The sequence below is a fragment of the Leucopleurus acutus genome (genome assembly GCF_964270905.1).
Source record: "Leucopleurus acutus genome assembly, chromosome: 12".
Classification (NCBI taxonomy): Eukaryota; Metazoa; Chordata; class Mammalia; order Artiodactyla; family Delphinidae; genus Leucopleurus; species Leucopleurus acutus.
This window is the reverse complement of record NC_139154.1, coordinates 22,032,656-22,053,467: the sequence shown is the minus strand read 5'-3', so window position 1 is coordinate 22,053,467 and position 20,812 is coordinate 22,032,656. Positions and strand designations below refer to the sequence as shown.

At 43.4% G+C, this 20,812-nt stretch overlaps 1 protein-coding gene across 1 annotated transcript in view; it reads right to left on the bottom strand.

Annotated features, from left to right (window-relative positions):
* SLC9A4 (solute carrier family 9 member A4) overlaps window positions 1–7,100 on the bottom strand; it is a gene marked incomplete at its 5' end in the record, with an annotated part of 58,707 nt that extends 51,607 nt beyond the window's left edge. Inside the window, 2 exons of the mRNA XM_082851752.1 lie at window positions 1,315–1,778; window positions 6,845–7,100. Of these exons, the coding sequence (XP_082707878.1) occupies window positions 1,315–1,778; window positions 6,845–7,100 (720 nt within the window). The remainder of the gene's footprint in view (window positions 1–1,314; window positions 1,779–6,844) is intronic.
* Between the last annotated feature and the right edge of the window lie 13,712 nt (window positions 7,101–20,812).

The window sequence follows — 20,812 nt, the reverse complement described above, 5'->3', positions numbered from 1 at the left end:
TTATAGCAGCATCTCTCAAATTTTTAAGTATACCTACTTTTAACCCAAAAATTTCACTTCCAAGAATATATCCTATAAAAAGACTCACAAGTACGAAAAGAGATGCATGCAGACACAAGAATACTTATCGCAACACTGTTTTTTAAAGTGAAAACTTGACAACCACCTGAATATTCACCCATCAAGAACTGGTTAAATAAAGCTTTATAAACGTAATCTATGAAATACTCTGCAACAGTGGAAAAGACCTAGAAAGAAGTCCAAGATTTGTTACCTCTAAGCAGTACCTATGATTTAATGCCACCCACTTTATGTAGAATGATGTATCAATACATCTATATCTGCGTACGTATATGCATGTGTCCATGATAAAAATGGGGAGAGAAAGGCAAACTGGATCCAAGGGGGAGGGAAGAGGGTCAGGCGGAGGCTTTTGTGTTTTATGCTGTACGATTCTGTACTATTTAAGTCTTTTACACTGAAAATGCATTCTAGTATTACTTATGTGACGTGATATAAATGTAAGAATAAGAAAAGTACATCAAAATTTATATAAAATCACATAGACTAACTCCTGGTGACGGTTTGCAGTAATGTAAGGAAACTGGGCAATGCGGCAGCCAATCAGGAATAGCTCAGCGCCTCTAGCCAAAGTCATCTCTGGGCCTTAATGCTCTGCGCTGATCTGGCCTGTAAACGCTTCTCGGCCTCTCTCTGGAAGGACTCCTAAGCAAAGCTGCTCTGTCACATTCTCCGTGGGAGTCACGGAATTGAGACTGATATACAAGCCAGTGCATTTGTGCAAATCCTCCGTCATCTCTCTCCCTACCCCTACCTTTTATTTAACTAAAACAGAGCTTAAAAAGAAAGCATATAAAGGGAAGGAGGGTGAGGTCCCGTGGCTGAGAGAAAATAAGACACAAGTACTGCTTGTCCTAGTGCGAAAGCCCAGAAGGGCTTTAAGCCCAGAAGAGCCTTAGACCCAGAAGAGCCTTAGACCCAGAAGAGCCTTAGACCCAGAAGGGCTTTAAGCCCAGAAGAGCCTTTAGCCACCGTTTCTGCTTGCTTCAGTGAAACACCGAATTCACTAAAGAATCACACTTCCTCTCTCCTGCTTCTCCTTTAAAGAAGCCAGTGGATGGCAAGCAGTGTAGTGAGTGAGCGTGGCCACTGCGCAGATCCCAAGGGCAGTGGCCAGACCTGGGGCCATGCTGCCCTGGCCCATCTCTGTCCTGCTGAGGCCCAGGCCTGCCTGGCCTTCTCCACCCACCAGGCCCCTTGCCTCCCTGGGGACGGTGGGGGGCCGCATCTCACCACGCTGATGCCGTCGTTGAGGAGCGCCTCCCCGAAGATCATCATGTACAGCTGCTGATTCACCCGCGCCTCTTCGAACACGGCCAGCACGGCCACGGGGTCCACGGCCGAGATCAGGCTCCCGAACAGCAGGTTCTGAAGCAGGTTGACGTCGCTCAGGCCAAAGGCCTGGACCTGGCAGACGAGGTAGAGCGAGAGGCCAATGCCGAAGGCATTGATCAGGGCCCCCAGCCCTGCCCACCACAGGATGGATCCGATGTTCTCGAAGAAGGGCCGGGTGGGCATGAAGTACCCGCCCTCCAGGACAATGGGCGGGAGGAGGTACAGGAAGTAGATGCTCGAGTCCATGACCGGAGGCGATTTGTGGTCGGTGCCGAAGATGATGGCGCCCACCAGGGCCCCCACCAGGATGAGCAGGCAGCTCTCGGGCATGAGGCCCGGCAGCCGGTGGGAGAGGTGGAAGCCTGCGGAGAGCGGAGAACACGTTTAGATGTCGGCAAATAACCCGGCTCTGGCCCCCGGGATGCCAGGGGAGGGGTGTGCGAGAGGCCTTTCAAAGCCACACAGGTGGCGGCCTCTCCGGGCCCAGCCTCAGCACCCATCTGCAGCAGGAGCTGCACGTGTGGCTGCGGCTTGGTGTGAGGAAGTGCTTTCCGTGCTCAGGGCAGGTGCCAGCATCTTCTCAGCCAGCCGTGCCCTCCTGTTTTCCCCATCCTGAGGGATCTGAGCGGTGGAACTCTTCTGCTCTCATGCAAAACCCACCTTTGAAGCTCCCGCAAGAGTCTATCACAGTGACGTAAACCCCAGCTTCTTCCAAACTTACCTCACCTCACTTCCTTCTCCACCACAAACAAATGAATACACATGAAAAGTCTTTATTTTGTTTCCTTTATTTAACCAATGACATTGCCACCCAGTCAGCCACTTGAGAGGAAATCAAGTCGCATTCTTATGGGGACCCCGTCACCTTTGCCCCTTCGTGCAATTGGCAACCTATTTCATCAGTGATGTCTCCCACTAGCTGCCCCGGAAGTCCGTCTCCTTCTGTCCACTCCTGCAGCCACTGCCTTCACTGAGGACCGCCCCACTTCTCATCCTACTTACTGCGGTGTCTTCCTGATTTCCTCCCTCTCCCTCCCCCTCCCGGTCTATTCCACATCCTGCTGCCAGAGGACTATTCTACACCACATTATCTGATTGTTCAATTCCCCACCTAAGACTCCACGCAAAGCATCTCATGGAATTTAAACTGAGAATATTTGTTAAGCATCCCTGTGACAAGAACAACCCACTGTAAGTCCTGGGAGGGGGAGGGACCAAACATGTTTTCTACAATTCCAGCTACTGATGAAATTTTAGAAACGTTCTTAACAAATAAGAAGATAAAGCCAACATAATGTATAAGTATACAGAGAAGTGTATATTGAATATATCAACAAATATGACAAGAGATCCAGGCACAGCAGGCCACCTGGGGCTCTCCCCGAGTCCGTATCCCACACACCCTGCACTGTCTTCATGCATCCTACCTTATAGCCAAGCTCACGCCTTTTCATCCTGGAGGCCTCCTTTCTTGTCTTGACGTATTATTATCGTTGCCTGCATTGTCCTTCTCTCCACCTTATTTTGGTCCTCTGCTCAATCCTTGAGGCTAAGCTTTCCCCAATCTCTTCCCAAGGGAATAATATGTCCTCCTTTGAATTATTGTAACATTTTATCTGTACCTGTTCAACAACGATCCCTTTCTACCATTTTTGGTCCATGACTTTTCTCCCCTACTAATCTCTAAACTCCTCCAACTCAGGCAGGATGGTACACATCCTTGTATCTCCCCAAAGCTCTTAGCAAGATGTCTTGTCCATAACAGCATGTCTAATTGCTCCAAGAATCTTTCTTAAGTGTATAAATGAGTGAATGAACAGGTCAGCTGTTCATCAGAGAAGCTCTTGCATGGGAAGGAGAAGTTGAACAGGTTTTGGAGAATGAGTGGGACTTACATAGTTGGACAACAGAGGGAAGGCATTTTAGGAGGGGAGAACTCCAGGAGAAAGAGGGGAGAGACAGGGACGGCCCAGCCAGATAGTTTTGACATTCACTGAGGAGATTCATCTGGCCAGAGCAAATTTTAATTGGGAAGAGTACTGATTTTTAAAAACAAATTTTATTGGAGTATAGTTGCTTTACAATGCTGTGTTAGTTTCTGCTGTACAGCAAAGTGAATCAGTTATACGTATACATGTATCCCCTCTTTTTTGGATTTCCTTCCCATGTAGGTCACCACAGAGCATTGAGTAGAGCTCCCTGCGCTATACAGTAGGTTCTCATTAGTTATCTATTTTATACATAATAACAATGGTGTATATATATCAATCCCAATCTCCCAATTCCTCCCAACCCCCCTTCCCCCTTGGTATCCATACATTTTTTCTCTATGTCTGTGTCTCTGTTTCTGTTTTGTAAATAAGATCATCTATACCATTTTTTTTCAGATTCCACATATATGCATTAATATATGATATTTGTCTTTCTCTTTCTGACTTACTTCACTCTGTATGACAGACTCTAGGTCCATCCATGTCTCTACAAATGACTCGATTTCATTCCTTTTCATGGCTGAGTAATATTCCATTGCATATATGTACCACATCTTCTTTATCCATTCCTCTGTTGATGGACATTTAGGTTGTTTCCATGTCCTGGCTATTGGAAGTGTACTGATTTTGACCAAGCAATGGAGGGCCTGAAATTCAAGGCTAAGGACGTAGGCTCCCTCCCATAGGTGTTGGGGCCATGGAATGTCTCCTTAGGAAGTTTTAGGTTCAGCCATCCAAAAACACGTGGGTTTCCCTCACCACAGCTTTGAACTGCTCCGTCCACCATCAGCAGGCAGGTTAATACAATGGAGTATCAAGAGACATTATTCCAAACCACAGAGCCCACTGGCTTCAAGATCAGCTTAAGGCCTCCTTCTAAAGTCCTGCTCTGTCCATTTCCTAATAACAGCTTCCTTCTTCTCCTCTCTCCTCCTCCTTCTTCAGTTAGTGCTCATTTTAACCACACTTAACTTTTTAGATATGTAAAGTAGGCGGAAGAGCCCATAGTGTAATTTTCTCAGGCCCTGTGACTCCCGAGTCTGGTCCTGCTTCCAGGGATCTAGTTTCCTGAAATGGATCCAATGTCACCTGCCTGAAGCCGGGTTGCATCTACACAGTGATAGCAGGAAGAGGGTTTAACCTGTAAGCAGGGCCTTTTAAGGGAAATGCTATGTGAATTTCACATTTCAAAATTCTTCTCCCCTTCCATAATGGACAATAGAGTCAGTCACTTTGAGGTTTTAGTTCCCTGGCCTGAAACTTAAAAGGCCGCGAATGACTAAGTCTAGCCTGAAAGTCAAAGATGGCCCTATCTGAGCACCTATTAGGCAGCGCTAAATTCACCCATCTTCCCCCTTGAGGCTGGGGACCACAATCATTCCTACACCTTGCCTGGGTGCTCAATAAATGTGTCTTGATAGAATGACGGAATAAAAGAACACTAGCGATTATTAATTATATTTTGATTCAAGATTTATAATATAGAATCTAAAAAAGCGATACGGTTTCCTTAAGTGTTCAAGTTTTATGTCATTATTATTATTTTTTTTGCCCTAGGTGAACAAGCCACCATATAGAAAGCTACAAGACCAGTACTTGCATCACAGTATATATTCAGTAAATGCGACCTTCTTTTCATGTACGATATAAAAATAATCTGAATTCTTAAAGGCCAGTAAATATGAAATTGTGCTTGAATAAGCATGATCCAACTGATAACCTACTTCAGTTATTTTCTTTTTCTAAAGTATGTTGAGTTGCAACCACATGAACATCAAGAACGTTTAAACAGCAATTCCATGAACAATAGGGTCCTTACAGGACTCTGAACTTGTAGATGTAGTCTGGGCACACACAACACCTCTAAAGGACAACCTGTGTCTTATGCTAACATAAAACATATACTTTGCGCCTTGAGATGTTCACTGATATAGAATAGGAGTCTCTTTTCCATTAGAAAATTCTTATTTGTACCAAAAAGAGATCTCAGCAATAATTTCACAGATGAACGAACTGAGACGAAGAAAGACAGAACTAGTTAGTGGAATCAGCTAGTTTCCTGATTCCAGACCAACTTCACCCATTACTGTGAAAAGGAAGGGAGTGGGTGGGGTCAGAATCTCTGGCATTTTGACAAAGGAAAACTCAAGATCACATAAGACCAACTTGAACGTTCTCAGTATCCACGTGGTTGCATGACAGGTGTTAGACCCCTAGCTCTGAACTGAGAATAGCATCTCTTTGGAAACCCATTTTTACTTGAGCCCTTCTCAGAAATAATGTGCAATGCTCTGTGTCATTTAGTCATTTGATAAACTGCACAAGAGTTCTTCAAACTAAGAATTTCATTCTATCTTCACATCTTATGAGCTCAAAATGGACAGCAGTTATGACGGGCACCTAGTGAATATGCCAGCACCCCCCAACATCCATGGGCAGGGAGTTAGATGAAAAGACAGAGCCCAGTATCCTGATGCCAAGGAGCTAACTGCCCGATTTCATGGCTCACTCCATATTTCACAGCTGTTCCAGAGGAAACATATAAACAAGCTCTAACATGATTCATAGGGTCTATTTCAATGAGGCAATCTTATCTACTCAAATAACAAAGTTCATAACTAAAGCAAAGGACACATTATTCTTGACAATTAAGATATTCGTATTAGCTTCCCACTCTGAAATAAGCTGTTTCTAAGGAGACAAGGGGGTGAACTTGGAAATTAAATGGTCACAGGGTGGAAACCATCACTTGGTTTGGGCACAAAGAACACTGGTTAGAATTTCATCTATTAACTTGAATCCACTTTATGTCACAGAGGAAACCAGGGGTGCTTCACTGGTTCCATTCGACTCAGGTGTAAACAAAGATTTTGCTGACAGATACCATCTCTATCCCACCACATCCCATCCCTGAGTGATACGCATTGCTTCTGGTTGCCTTGTTTCTTGCTTTCTGTCAATTTTCAAGGAGCACATGCCACTTTTAAAGAATAAACAATGCGCGTCGTTGATGAAGCCCATGGTTCCATGGCCAAGAATGAAAGAAGCACATTTTACAGAAGAATCATTCTATGGTTCCAGAAATTTCCAACTGGCGTCATTCCAAGCGCGACATATTTTACTCTGTATTTCTTAAAGCATAGAACTCGAGATTTTTTGATGCCCAATAATGTCACATGGTTGTTACCCTGAAAGGAGAGGAAATCAAAAGAACCAAGAGCGCAAATGTAGGTTCTTAAATTTCAAAACACAACCTGAGGTATTAAATGGCTTGACAAAAATCAGTTATGACTTTCCCTTGACTCAGGAATAGAATTTTTTATGTAACAGCAGCAAGAGTTAAAATCCACTTAATTCACCATCACCAAGGCATTTTCACACACCTTATCTCACGTGGAAAACAACTCCCCAAACCAGGTAGATGTTTGGGGCCTTACCTATTTTTGCAAGGGATGCTAGGAGGATCCAGAGGGTGACCTCGTAAGGAATTTGAACGTAGTCGTAATCCAGTGCGAAAACAGAGACCGTCTCAGCTGGCTCAGAGCCGGCAGCAGCAAACCGAACATCAGGCTCATGCTGGGGAGAGGCATTTGTGGATTCATTCAAATCAGAAGATGCTCCACCACACTTGAGGGCCACCAGGAAGAACAACCAACTCCAAGGACCGAAAGGCACAAGCATCTGAAAACGCATGCTGTGGGCTTCTCTCACTGTGTGTGCCTTCGTGTGCTGCACTTCTGAAGTGAGGAGCGTTTCCAGAGAGCGGCAGCATCTACCTGGGTCACAGGTGAAACACGCACAGTCCGTGGGTCATTCCGGGAAGAGTCCGAGCACGTCATTGAGTTCTGAGTATAGATATTTTCAAAATCACCTTTAAAGTATTTGTGTTCAGGCAACTCAGCCTCTGGCCCAAATGCATCTAGTCATTCAATAGACTTGAGAAAGCCCAGGGAACTACCTGTGCGACCTTCATCCGATCGTGATTTGAAGAGCAATCTATGAAGCAAAAATACTTCTTCATTCAAAGCTGTTTCCTCACCTCACTGCACACTGGTTTCGCTTTGTGAGTGAAAATTAAAAAGGGCACCACGGTGCTCATTCCAGATGTCACTAGAGCCCTTCTAACCAGGAAGAGAATTCTTCCCTCTTTTCCAGATCCTAGAAAAGGAGCTACCTGTTCTGCACCCCGTCCTTATCTCCTCCCCCTGCTACCTCACTTGTTTTGAATGGCCGAGGCTGCAGGTAGCTCTTGAAAAACACTTAATTATTTGCTTAGATATGACTTTTGTAATGAAATGCTTTCCCTGAGTTCTCTGGCGGGGGTTACACTGCTGACACCTAGTGGGCGGCCACAATACTACACCTTGACCGGTTCAAGGATGAATGACGGGGTAATTCTCATCCAAACCAGGGCACTTCTGAAAGTACAGGAGACCTATTAATAATCATACCAGACCACAGCTGGAAACCAGAACAGTGCTGGAAAACTGTGTCATGTGGTCACTGTAAAAGAGGAAGGAGGGGCTTCTCTGGTGGCGCAGTGGTTGAGAGTCCGCCTGCCGATGCAGGGGACGCGGGTTCGTGCCCTGGTCCGGGAGGATCCCACATGCCGCGGAGCGACTAGGCCCGTGAGCCATGGCCGCTGAGCCTGCGCGTCCGGAGCCTGTGCTCCGCAACGGGAGAGGCCACAGCGGTGAGACGCCCGCGTACCGCAAAAAAAAAAAAAAAAAAGAGGAAGGAGGAGGCGGCAGCATAGAATATGTCTGGACAGTAATTCAAAACACGAAGCTCTAGCGCTCCATAAACTTTCCACAGTATTAAAAAAAAGAACAAGCAGAGGAACAAGCTCCATGAAATACCTCTAAAAACCAGTTTTGAAAATTCTGTGGCACATCCAAACTTTTCATTTTAAAGAATCGTGTTATTATGGCCTATTTGTTCAAAAGAAGCAGGATAACAGACTGTTTGTGGAAGAATTTTGAGATGCATGCCATGAATCTATTCCTACTTCCTCTACATCTGGCCAGATGACTGTAGCCAAGTCACTTACCTTTCAAAGCGTCCTTGTCTAAAAAGAGGGAACAGAATAATATCTATCTCATCGAGTGGCTAGGATCATTCAATGAGATAAAGCAAGTAAAGTATCTGGCATATAACTGATGCTTAATAAATGTTAGTTTCTGTTATTAATCACATCTGTTATTCTATCTGAGGATAAGAATTCTGTTGCAATGATGAACAATGCTCAACAGAGAATGAGAATTATTATTCATAATCCATAGACTATCTCAACACCTATTCCATATCAAACTGCAGGGTGATTTGCATCTTTTTTCTTCATTCATATTAGTGCATGTAGATGGTTCCCACTTCAGCCCCACACTCAGCGAAGATCACTGGAAAATTGAGGTGGAAAATGTTGAGGAAAGCTAGCTTCTAGACGTAACTTCTTAGTAAGGCAATAGAATTAAAAGCTCACATTTGGATTTTTTTTCTTCTCTTTCCTTCACAGTTTGCCTCTAAAATTGACCAGATCCAGTCACTAAAACGAGACTATCAGGTGAACCACAGATGATGACTATACTGGGTCAATTTTTTTTTCCAGAAAAAGTTACATGAATAGCCTTGTGATGGACAACTTCTTTATAATAGATATTTTATCTTTTTATTTGAATTTTATTTTATGTTTCTTCTAAAAAGAAGAGAGAGAGAGAGAGAGCGTTTCCCATGGCGCTCTGTGGAAAGACCAAAACTAAGCACTAGGAAGCCTCTGTCCTCAGGCATTAATTATCTGACTGACTTTGAGAAAGTCACTTTACCTGTTTAAGCCTCAATTTTGTCATCTCTACAATGAAGATGCTATACCAGGTATCCTTTTCCTGCTCTAAATTTCTGAATCTTTGTGAATACACGACAACATGTTTTCATCAATTGATAGCTGATGGTGTCAGATAAGTGATGCCACTATAGGGAGGGTAACAGAAGAAAAACTAGAATTCTGTGGCGTCCTGCTGTCTTCTTCCAGGGTGAGGTTTTCTCGTCAACCTGGTCAACTCTTGGTATCACTTCCACCCATGCAGCAGTACTTTCACACAGCTGCCTGAATGTTCTTTCTAAAGTGCCTTCTTAATCCGGGTTCCCTACAAAACAGTGTACGACAAAGATTACATGAATTCTGTAAACCAACGGCAGCAAGAGTAAGAGAAAAAGGGAAGCAAGGGAAAAGCACTTTCAGAATGACAGCATGAGAGCCCTGGATGCTCTCCCTCGTGGGAAAACCATCACTGGTGAGAACTGTTAAAAATTAAAAAAAAAAAAAACCAACCAAAAACAACCATTCAGTCTCTGGAAATGGTACTGAGAGCGTACAGCAATTGAAGACAATCTTCTAAATATTGGTAAAACCTGCAAGAGTCTGTGTCCTGGACTGTTTCCCTCTCCTACTTCCCAGTTCAGTGTGAGGAAAACTCTACTCTGGGTGGGCACAGCCAAGAGGATGGGGCTCCCTTGTAACCCCAGCTCCCTGTCCAGGGCTACAGTTTCTACCCAGAAAATCAGGCTGTCAGTATTTGTCATCAACGCCCCTTCCTCGCCCCAAGAAATGTGTTGCACAACCTCTACTGCAGGCAAGTATGGCTGAGAGATCTCCTCTTCTGGAAGCCCCTACTCACAGGCTTGCAATTCTACCCCAGGCATGGCAGGCCAAGAATAAAGGGCCCCAAACCCTCTCGCCCTGTCTTGCTCATAGGGCTGAGTTTCTGTGCAAAGGGAGACAAGCCGAGAAGAGTTGGAGCTACTGCCCCTGTTCAGCACCCGATTCATAAAGCAGGAGTGTCTCTCTAAGAGAAGCAGGTTGCTGTTCCTGTATCCCTTTTCAGAGCAGTGGAATGGAGGTTCTGTTAAAGTGGGAGGCAGCCCACAGAACAGAGAACTCCATAAGTACCACTAAGGGAACTTGCTTTATTTGGAACAGAGTGTAGGGAAGTTCAAGCCTAAGGGCACTGTCAAAAACAAGGGACATTTAGGTAGCGAGCAACTAGGAAGAGCTGGTTGCTCCATGGTATCTATACACGAAAGGGTAGACCAGTGAAGAGCCATTGTGGGGTCAGAGAAGTGTCAAAGACTGGCCTCAAAGTTTGCTCCTGTGAAAATTACCCTGCACTTTAACTGAATCAGACTGTGGAGCAACTTCTGACCCAAGGCATGTAGAAAACAGTAGATCATTCAGCTAGCAATTACTGGGTGTGGAGTGATATCAACAGACACAGCAGACCAGATAGAAGCTTCACTGGGAGATCAGTGAGAGTAAAAAAGAACCCTGGTTTCACCGTCATCCTGGGTGAGAGAGGAAGAGGTCAAGGGGATTATGAGAATGGCCAAGGCTCTACCGACTGAGGGCAGCATTACTGTCTGCGTAGAGAAATAGACTTTACTGAAATAGTTCATCCAAGTTGCTAAACAAATAAATAAGCAGATAATCAAACAACAACAGAACCTGGAGGTAGAGGAGGGGGAGAATCAGTATCAAGAATTACTGCAAAGTTATTTAAAATGTCCAGTTGTTAACAACAATAATAAAAATGATACTCTATGCTGTCTACAGAAGATAGAGTTTTAGATTCAAAGATACAAGTAGATTGACTGTAAAAGGGTTAAAAATGGTACACCATGCAAGCAGTTGGTAAGAGAGCCAGAGTGGCTACACAAATACCAGACAAAATAAGCGTGAAGATTGAAAAAATGTTACTAGAGATAAAGAGGGACATTTTATAAAAATAAAAAGGTCAGTTCATCAAGAGGATATAGCAATTATAAACCTAACCTGTATCAAGTGGGATTAATCCCAGGAATGCAAGCTGTTTTAACATACAAATGTCATTTAATATAATACATCATCTCAATAAAGGACAAAGCCACATGGCCATCTCAATAGACTAGGCAAAGGCATTTGACAAAATCTAACACTGATTTTAAGAATACTCAACAAACTATGAATAAAAGGGAACTTCCTCAATGTGATAAAGGGCATCTATAAAAAATCTGCAGCCAACATCATTCTTAATAATGAAGACTAAATGAATTCCTCATAAGATCAGAAACCAGATAAGAATGTCCAATCTTGTCACTTCTGTTCAGCATTCTAGTAGAGGTTCTAGCCAGGACAATGGACAAATGAAGGATGTCAAAGTGGGAAGGGGAAAGGTAAAACTATCTTTATTTACATATGACATGACCTCTTATATAGAAAATCCTAAATAATTGACTAAAATACTGTTAGATCTAATATAGAAGTTTAGCAAATTTGCAAGATATGACACATACCAAAGTAAATTGTATTTTACAGTAAAATGAACACAACAAAATAAAATTGAAAAGGCAATGCCATTTACAATAACATCAAAAACTAAAATTATTAAGAATACACTCAATAAAAGAGATGCAAAACTTGTATTCTGAAAAACAAAGTGTTGGAAGCAGTCAGAGAAGATTTAAATGTAGAAGTCTTCTTATCTGTGGAAGATACATTCCAAGACCTTCACTGGATCCTGAAACAGCCGATGGTACCTAACCCTATAGATACTGCGTTTTTATCCTTACATACCTACTTATGATAAAGTTAACTTATAAGTTAGGCACAGTAAGAGATTAACAACAATAACTAATAATAAAATAGAACAATTGTAACAATATAATGTAATAAAAGTTATGTGAATGTGGTCTCTCTCAAAATATCTTATTGTACAATTTAATGCCTTTTTCCCTCTTAACTAAGCACTTTTACAGTTTGAGGTGTGACAGCAAAAGTAGGACAAATTTCTTTTTCCTTCTTCATAATTTCACAGATAGAAGATTCATTTTTACTGTAGGTCTTAGCCACCTCAGTATATGATTTTTTTTCTCCTTTCTTATTAAGTTGAGAACTTTCACCTTTTCACTTAAAGGAAGAACTTTATGGCTTCTCTTTAGCATATCTGAATTGCCAGCATCACTATTCTTGCGCTTTGGAGTCACTGTTAAGCAAAATAAGGGTTACCTGAGCACAATAACTGTATGCAATACCAGGATCAATCCGATAACCTAGACAAGGCTACTTAGTGACCAACAGCAGGATATATATACTGGAAGAAAGGATGATTCACTTCCTGAGCTGGATGGAGCAGGACACAACTCAAGATTTCTTCACGCTACTTACAACGGTGCTCAATTTAGAACGTATGAATTGTTTATTTCTGGAATTTTCCACTTAATAGTTTTGGACCAAGGTTGACCAAGGGTAACAAAAACCACAAATAAGGAGGGAAAGACTGCCTTGTTCATGGGTCAAAAGACAATATTGTTAACATGGCAATACTCCCCCAAATGATCTACAGATTCAACACAATCTCTATCAAAATCCTAGGTGTCTTTTTTCTATTTTAGAAATTGACAAACTGGTCCTGAAATTCATATGGAATGTGCCTATAAGAGCCAAAAAATATTCAAACAAGAAAACAAAGTTGGAAGATTCATACTTCCCAATTTCAAAAACTTGCTACAAAGCTACAGTAATTAGAATAATGTGGCACTTTCATCAGAAAGTACATATAGATAAATAGAACAGAATTGAGAAAGCAGAAATAAACCCTCATATTTATGGTCAATTGATTTCTGACAAGTGTTCTAAGACAATTAATTTGATAGGTAAAAAAAAATGACTTTTTCAACAAATGGTGCTGGAAAACTTGAATATGCACGTATAAAAGAATAAAGATGTACTCCTTTTTAATACCATACACAAAAATTAATTTAAAATGGATCATGGACTAAATGTAAGAACTATACCCTAAAATTCATAGGAAAAAACCAGGAGTAAATTTTGATGATCTTGGATTAGACAAAACTTTCTTATATACACACCAAAACCCATAACCAACAAAAGAAAAAAGTAGATAAATTGGACTCCATCAAAATTTAAAAACAAAAAACAAAAAACACTATACTACCAAGGGAGTGAAAAGAGACAACTCACAGAATGGGAAAAAAATACTTTCAAATCACATATTTGATAAGAGACTTGTATTCTGAATCTATTCATAGCTCTTACAATGCAATAATAAAAAGATACATAATCCAATTTTAAAATGGACAAAGGATCTGAAAAGACATCTCTCAAAAAAAGATACACAAATGAGCAGTAAGCACATGAAAAAAAGCTCAACGTCATTAGTCCTAAGGGAGATACATACAGAAATACATACAAATCAAAACCGCAGTGAGATAGCGTTCACGTTCACTAGAACACTGGGCAAAAAAAGCCAACCAAACAAACAAACAGAAAGCAAGTAATAACCAAGGTTGTCAGTGCTGGCAAGGATCAAGGATGTGGTGGAAATAAGTGCTATTGGAAATCTAAAATGATGCCGATGCCGCAGAGAGGCTGGGCCCGTGAGCCATGGCCGCTGAGCCTGCGCATCCGGAGCCTGTGCTCCGCAACGGGAGAGGCCACAGCAGTGAGAGGCCCGTGTACCACAAAAAAAATAAATAAATAAAAGTTTAAAATGGTGCCGTTTGGCTGTTTCTTAAACGTTAAACATGGAGTTACCTATGACCCAACAATTCCACTCATAAGTATATACCCAAGAAAAATGAAAACATATATCCAGTCAAAAACTCGTACATGAATATTTTTAGCAGCATCATTCACAACAGCCAAATAGTGGAAACAACCCAAATGCCTATCAAATGTTGAATGGATAAGTAAAATGTGGAATATCTATACGATGGAATGAAGTGCTGATATAGGCTACAATGTGGATGATTTTGAAAAAATTATGATAAATGAAAGAAGCCAGTCACAAAAGACCATAAGACTCTTTTAGTATGACATGTCCAAGACAGGCAAATCTGAAGAGACAGAAAGTAGATTAGTTGTTGCCTAGGGCTGAGGTGAGGGAAGTGGAGGTGGGGGATGGAGAGCCACTCTTCATGGCTGTGAAGTTTTCTTTGGGTTGATGAAATATTCTAAACTTGTGATGATGCTGCCACAGCTCTACGAGTATACTGAAAACTATTTGAATTGTATACCTGAAATGGGCGCATGGTATAGATTGTGAACTATATCTCAATAAATCTCCTTTAAAAAACTAGGAAGTGGGACAGAGAAGGGGGTTCATTTGTTATTACTCAGCAGCCATAGCTTCACAAGGAAACGCAATTGGTGTCTTGGTCACATGGGGCATCTTCCAGAAAGCCCTGTGGAATCACCATGCTTCAGAAAGTTCTACAGGAGATGCAGAAGAAGAGAAAGGATTTATCCGGAGGGTCCTTACTATCTCCCGTCTCTTAATGGTCCACCTTTGTCCCACAGGGCATTAACTTGATGTATTCCGGATGTGTTTACGGAGTACCTGTGGAAGCCTGATAGTACACCTTGCAATGGGGGGGCTTCACATTGGCCTGGAAGCAGGAGGAGGAGCCATAGCCTCCTTGGGTCCAGCCAGGCTAAGACCATGGAGGGCTTGATCCTGCAGTAGCCATTGATACGACCCACCCCACATATACATACAATACTGAAGCCCAAGGGGTCAGAACTGGAGGATGAGCTGCAGGTTCTTGCATGAAACAACATGATGCTGCTCATCACTGGTCATGAAAGATAATCTCAAAGCACATGGAGAGGGCTTCCCTGGTGGCGCAGTGGTTGAGAGTCCGCTTGCCGATGCAGGGAACGCGGGTTCGTGCCCCGGTCTGGGAAGATCCCACATGCCACGGAGCAGCTGGGCCCGTGAGCCATGGCCGCTGGGCCTGCGCATCCAGAGCCTGTGCTCCGCAACGGGAGAGGCCACAACAGTGAGAGGCCCGCGTACCGCAAAAAAAAAAAAAAAAAAAAAGAACACATTTTACGTGGTGCAGGATTCCCTGATTAGAGCCAAGAGGATGCAGACATTTGGGGGAGTGGTCAGGGCAACTGATAAGAAGGTGTCTTTTAAATTCAATCCTCATAGTTTAATTGAAACAAGCACTTCCTGATGTGTCTACATGGTAATAAGATCCAAATGATAATTATTGGTTAACTTAATTCCTTGGGAAAGATCAATTCATGAGGCATCAGAGCACCACAGAACTGCTGACACTTCCCTGACTATAATTGTACATAGAAAAAGAGATTTGAAATATGAAGGAGGAAAAAGCTCAGCTTATACTTGCAAAGCAGAGCATTAAAGGAATTATTCTGGAATTTCAGGTCAACAGCAAGCTACTGAATTATCTGGCGCTTTTGGTCTAATTATCCAGATAACTGTATTAGCAGTAGAAACCTTGCTTGCCCAGACCATCTGTGGCGCCAGGTCCCAAGAACCCTTGTGATCCTTGTCATCTGCTCTTCTAAACCTGTCTACTCAGAGTCCAGTGGTGGGGAGAGAATGACATCCTCTCCCCAGTGGATCCCTTATAATTTAAGCGACCAAATCCGGTCTACCCTCATGAGACTAATTAAGGGGTGATGCACCCAGCAGGGACTCACCTATTACCCAGGGCTTCAGCTGTGCACAGCTGGGAGCAGAGTTTTGGGGGGTTGATTTTCTTTCCTTTTCACCCTCAGTTTCCCAAAGCAACTTCTGTCTTAGAAAAGTTCCAAAACAAACAAGAGCAAAACTGACTGTTCTGTGCCTTCCCATGGTGAAGTGGAAAATCATCTCCCTCCAAGAATAGTTTTAAACAAAATGATCAGCACATCTTTTCTTCCTTCCCATAGTACGCGGTATAATTGACCTTACTGGAAGGTATCTGCACAGCACTTCTGGAACTGAAGTATTTGTTGCTTGCCTCTGAGCTCTTGTTACTTTTGGGGGGCTCGAATTTTATTCTTTTTTTAGGAAGAAAGAAGAAGAAGAAAGCAATGATAGAGACTTGGTCAGCGCCGTCCAGAAACATGACTTGCTTTCCAAGCCCACAGCTAGCAATTAAGTTGGATGACCGCAGATCAAAGTCTGGCACACCAAACCCCTAAACTGAAAGCCAGCATCCTGAGCTGGAGTGAAGTCAAGAGCTTTGACCCTGTTTTCAGGACAGAAAAGCCAAGCTCTGTCTCTGCTTCCCAGAGTCAAACTACTACTACTCAGAGGGTGCTGCAGAAGGGTGTAATCAACTCTGGGAGATTCCGCATTGTGAGGAGGAGAGGAGAGGCACCATGGTGGTGCAGGTGGATGGGACTGGGCATGAATGTGGGCTTTGAAATGGAACAGGTCTTCACTCCAGAGTATGGCTAGTGTCATGATCTTACAATTCTAATGTGATTGCTTCCCTAAGGGAATAGGGATCGTGTAGAGGAGAGAAGCTTGAAGTTGTGCGATCCTGGTTGTGTCCTAAACACCTCCAAGCTTCAGCTGCCTTACTGATGATAATATTGATGGTGATGGTGATGATAGTGATGATGGTGATGGTGGTGGTGGTGGTAGTGATGGTGATGGTGGTGGTGGTGGTGGTGATGGTGATGGTGGTGGTGGTGATGGTGATGGTGGTGATGGTGATGATGGTGGTGGTGGTGGTGATGGTGGTGGTGGTGATGGTGGTGGTGGTAATGGTGTGATGGTGGTGGTGGTGGTGATGGTGGTGATCGTGATGATGGTGGTGGTGGTGATGGTGATGATGATGACTATCTTAAAGATGGTGTGATGATCAAGTGACATAACGTATGACAGAGAGGGAAATGCTTAGTACATATTAGCTACCAGATGAATTTTAGATTCATTTTATTTCAAAGAGATTATGAACTCTATATAGGCAGAAGCCTTCTATCCCTTTGTATTCACCATAGTTCCTAAGCAATTTCTTTTCCACAACATCCCCTAAATGAATGAAACGGATGACGGAAATAAGACAGCAGGTGATTAAAAATGAAATGCTTCATCTTGCTCTACCTACACACATTATCGCCAGTCACAGCTGCTCAGAAGACGAGTCATAACGTTAGTTGAACCCAGACTAACGTGGTGAGTTAGCATCTGTACTTTCCCCCCCTCTTTCTTCTCTGTTTCAGGAGTGTCACCTCCCTCCCCAATCCACTGCCACCATCACTGGTACTAAGAATGTCTAGTAGGTCGGTTCTCCCTCTCTTCTCTCTGAAATTACACCTGCTTTTCTTTCTTGCCTCAATTCCCTTAGGGTGGCTTTGACATTGGATGTCAAGGAGCACTGATTCTCTCGATGGTGGGTGGTACCAAGGAGAGGCTGCCTTTGTTAGCCCAGGAGAATTGCTGGTGTGTATTCAGGCATTTTGATTAGGTGGAAGTGACAGATACAGGCTAGTGAGATGTGGCGATATCACGGGCCAGAGGAGGTTTCCAACCTTCTCCTCGAATTAGGCTTCAAGGACACAGACGGATGTGGAAAAAGCATAGCTGTGACCTTTTTTCACAATTCATCCTCAAGGAACCCACTTGCGTGCTAGTAAACCACTGACGAATCCCATTTTCTGTGACTCAATGCAAGTGTGAGAACTCCAAGAGAAGAACTCATAGAGATGGGGCTTGTCTGCTGGCTGGGAAGACTGAAGGTTCCCAGAGCTGAAGATGTGTCATCCCAACAGCATCTGTGGGACTGGGATATAGAGGAGTAAAAAAAGATTCTTTTTTTTTAAATTAATTTTTATTGGAGTTTAGGGGCTTTCCTGGTGGTGCAGTGGTTAAGAATCCGCCTGCCAATGCAGGGGACACCGGTTCGAGCCCTGGTCTGGGAAGATCCCACATGCTGTGGAGCAACTAAGCCCTCAAGCCACAACTACGGAGCCCGCGAACCACAGCTACTGAAGCCCACGCACCTAGAGCCCGTGCTCCTCAACAAGAGAAGCCACTGCAATGAGAAGCCCGCGCACCTCAATGAAGAGTAGCCCCCGCTCGCTGCAACTAGAGAAAGCCCGCACGCAGCAACAAAGACCCAATGCAGACAAAAATTTTAAAAATTAAATTTAATTTAAAAAATTAAAAAAACATTTTTTATTGGAGTACAGTTGCTTTACAGTGTTGTGTTAGTTTCTGCTGTACAGCAAAGTGAGTCAGCTATATGTATACATGTATCCCCTCTTTTTTGGATTCCCTTCCGTTTAGGTCACCACAGAGCATTGAGTAGAGTTCCTTGTGCTCTACAGCAGGTTCTCATTAGTACTCTATTTTATACATAGTAGTGTACGTATATCAATCCTAATCTCCCAATTCATCCCACCTCCCCCCAAAAATTCTTGAGAATTCATTTTTCCTTTGGAATTCAAAGATCAGACTGGTGCCTGACCCTCAGCAGGATATCATTGAAAGTAGGAGACCGGCTGGAGCAGAGGAGAAACAGTAGGTGCAGCGGCGGGAAAGTGGGCATCTGATTCCCCGTGAGGTGGGTGAATCACAGTGGAAAAACTGGCCATGAGGGGCTTCACTGCATGGGGCAGGAGATGAGCGGTACCCAGAGAAGGCATGACCTGAGTCAGGTGCGTCAGGAGCAGTGGAGGTCCTGGTGGGATCTGGGGGTTGGGGGAGGGTGTCCAAAGAACCCACAAGAATGCCTCAAACAGAGGGAGCCAGACGTTTGGCATCACGTAGAAGAAAGGGCATTCCCCCAGTAAGAGAGAATTTCAAAGAGCACCATCTGAGTTAAAGAAACTCTTTCCTCCTCCTCCTTTCTCCTCCCTCTAAACACAGTGAAGGAAAAGGCCGAAGCAGACAGGAGGAAGTAGAAAAGGAGGGGAAAAGAGACCACACTCTCTGTCCCATTGCCGGTCGGACCTAAGCTGGGGTAAAAGGAGAAGTTTGAACTGGACTGGAGATTAAAGTTCTGATATTAGATTAAAGTAGTCTTTTAAATTTTTTATTTTAAAATTAACATATAACAAAATCGGCCTTTTGGGTGCACAACTGTATGAAGTTTAACACATATAGATTCACATCCTCACCAAGGAAGGCAGGTTACTTTCTTGCACTCTCCTTTTGTGTGCCCCCTTTTCACACCTTCCTCCACCCCTAACCCCTGGAAACCACACATCTCTTCTCTGCCGTGGTTTTGGCTCCCTGCAAATGTCATATAAATGGGAAAATGTAACCTTTTGAAATTAGATGTTTTACACTCAGCCTTATGCTTTGAGATTCAGCCTAGCTGCTGTGTGTCTCAGTAGTACGTTCTTTTTTATTTCTACGAAGTGTTTAAATTTTGCAGGTACAACTATTGACTGATCGATGCACCCTATGCCAGGTATCACTTGATTACCTCTGAGCCCCAAATTCACCATTCAGTATCTGCTCCACGGAATAGACTGGATTTTTGAAGCATTTATCCCTTCCGGTGAGTACAGCATTGAGCTCCATCAGTGGAGGGAGTTGGAGGGGCCTTGCAGGAGGGCCTTCCTGGTTCCAGCTGCTGTGTTTTGTGTTATTCTTCCTGTTGCTGCACCATCAGTCAGCAGCACGGGTGTGTGACATCTGTTGGTGCCCTGCCCAAGCTGTGCACACAGAGGAAATTACCTCTTAGGCACCTTGCAGTCCTGGCCTCTCATGGACACCGTGCAGTCCAAGCCTTCGGCCCACGTGGCCCTCCGCATTCCCCCCTGCACCCCTGCCGCGGCTTTGGCTCACCTGCACACCAAAACTTTGGTCCCTGAAGCTCCCACAATGCGGACCCGGGTGCTCCAGACCTCATGCCCACAGCCGTGCCCCCATTCATGCCATGAGTCCGTCCATGGCTTGCTCTGTCCTGGGAGTCTGCTGGCTGCTTTCCAGCAACTGTGGACTAGCTCTGGCCCAGGCAACTAAGAGAACTTTGCCATTCAGTGGGCAATATCTCACCTTCTCTAACAATGTCTGAACCCCAGACTTGGGGAGGGGACTCCTTCCAAGTTTGTCTCCCTACTCTCCTTCAGCCCCAAGATACTCTGGAGTTCTACTGACATCTCTATACTCACTCTCTTATAGCCAAATAATTGTTTATATTAAAGATTCCCTTTAAAAATTACTGTGCGGTTTCTGTCTCCCGATTGGAGCCAAACTGATACACACTAGTTGAAGGTCGTTGAGTTCTTTCCAGATAGTGATGATTTTGACCAGAGCTGCTATAAACATTCATGTACAGAGTATGTGTATGTCTGTGAACATAATTTTCATTTCTCTGGGACTGATATCTAGGAATGGGATTTCTGGAATACATAGTAAGTGGATGTTTCACTTTGTAAGGAGGTGTTAAGCTGTTTTGTAGAATGGCTGGACCATTTGCTTTCCATGAGAAGTATATGAGAGCTCCAGGTATCCATGTCATCATCTGCATCTGGTATTGTCAATTTTTTTTTCTTTTTTGGGGGGCTATTTTAATTTACGTTTTCCTAATAGATATTGATGTTGCACATCTTTTTATGGGCTTATTTGCCATCTATGTATCCTTTTTAGTAAATTGTC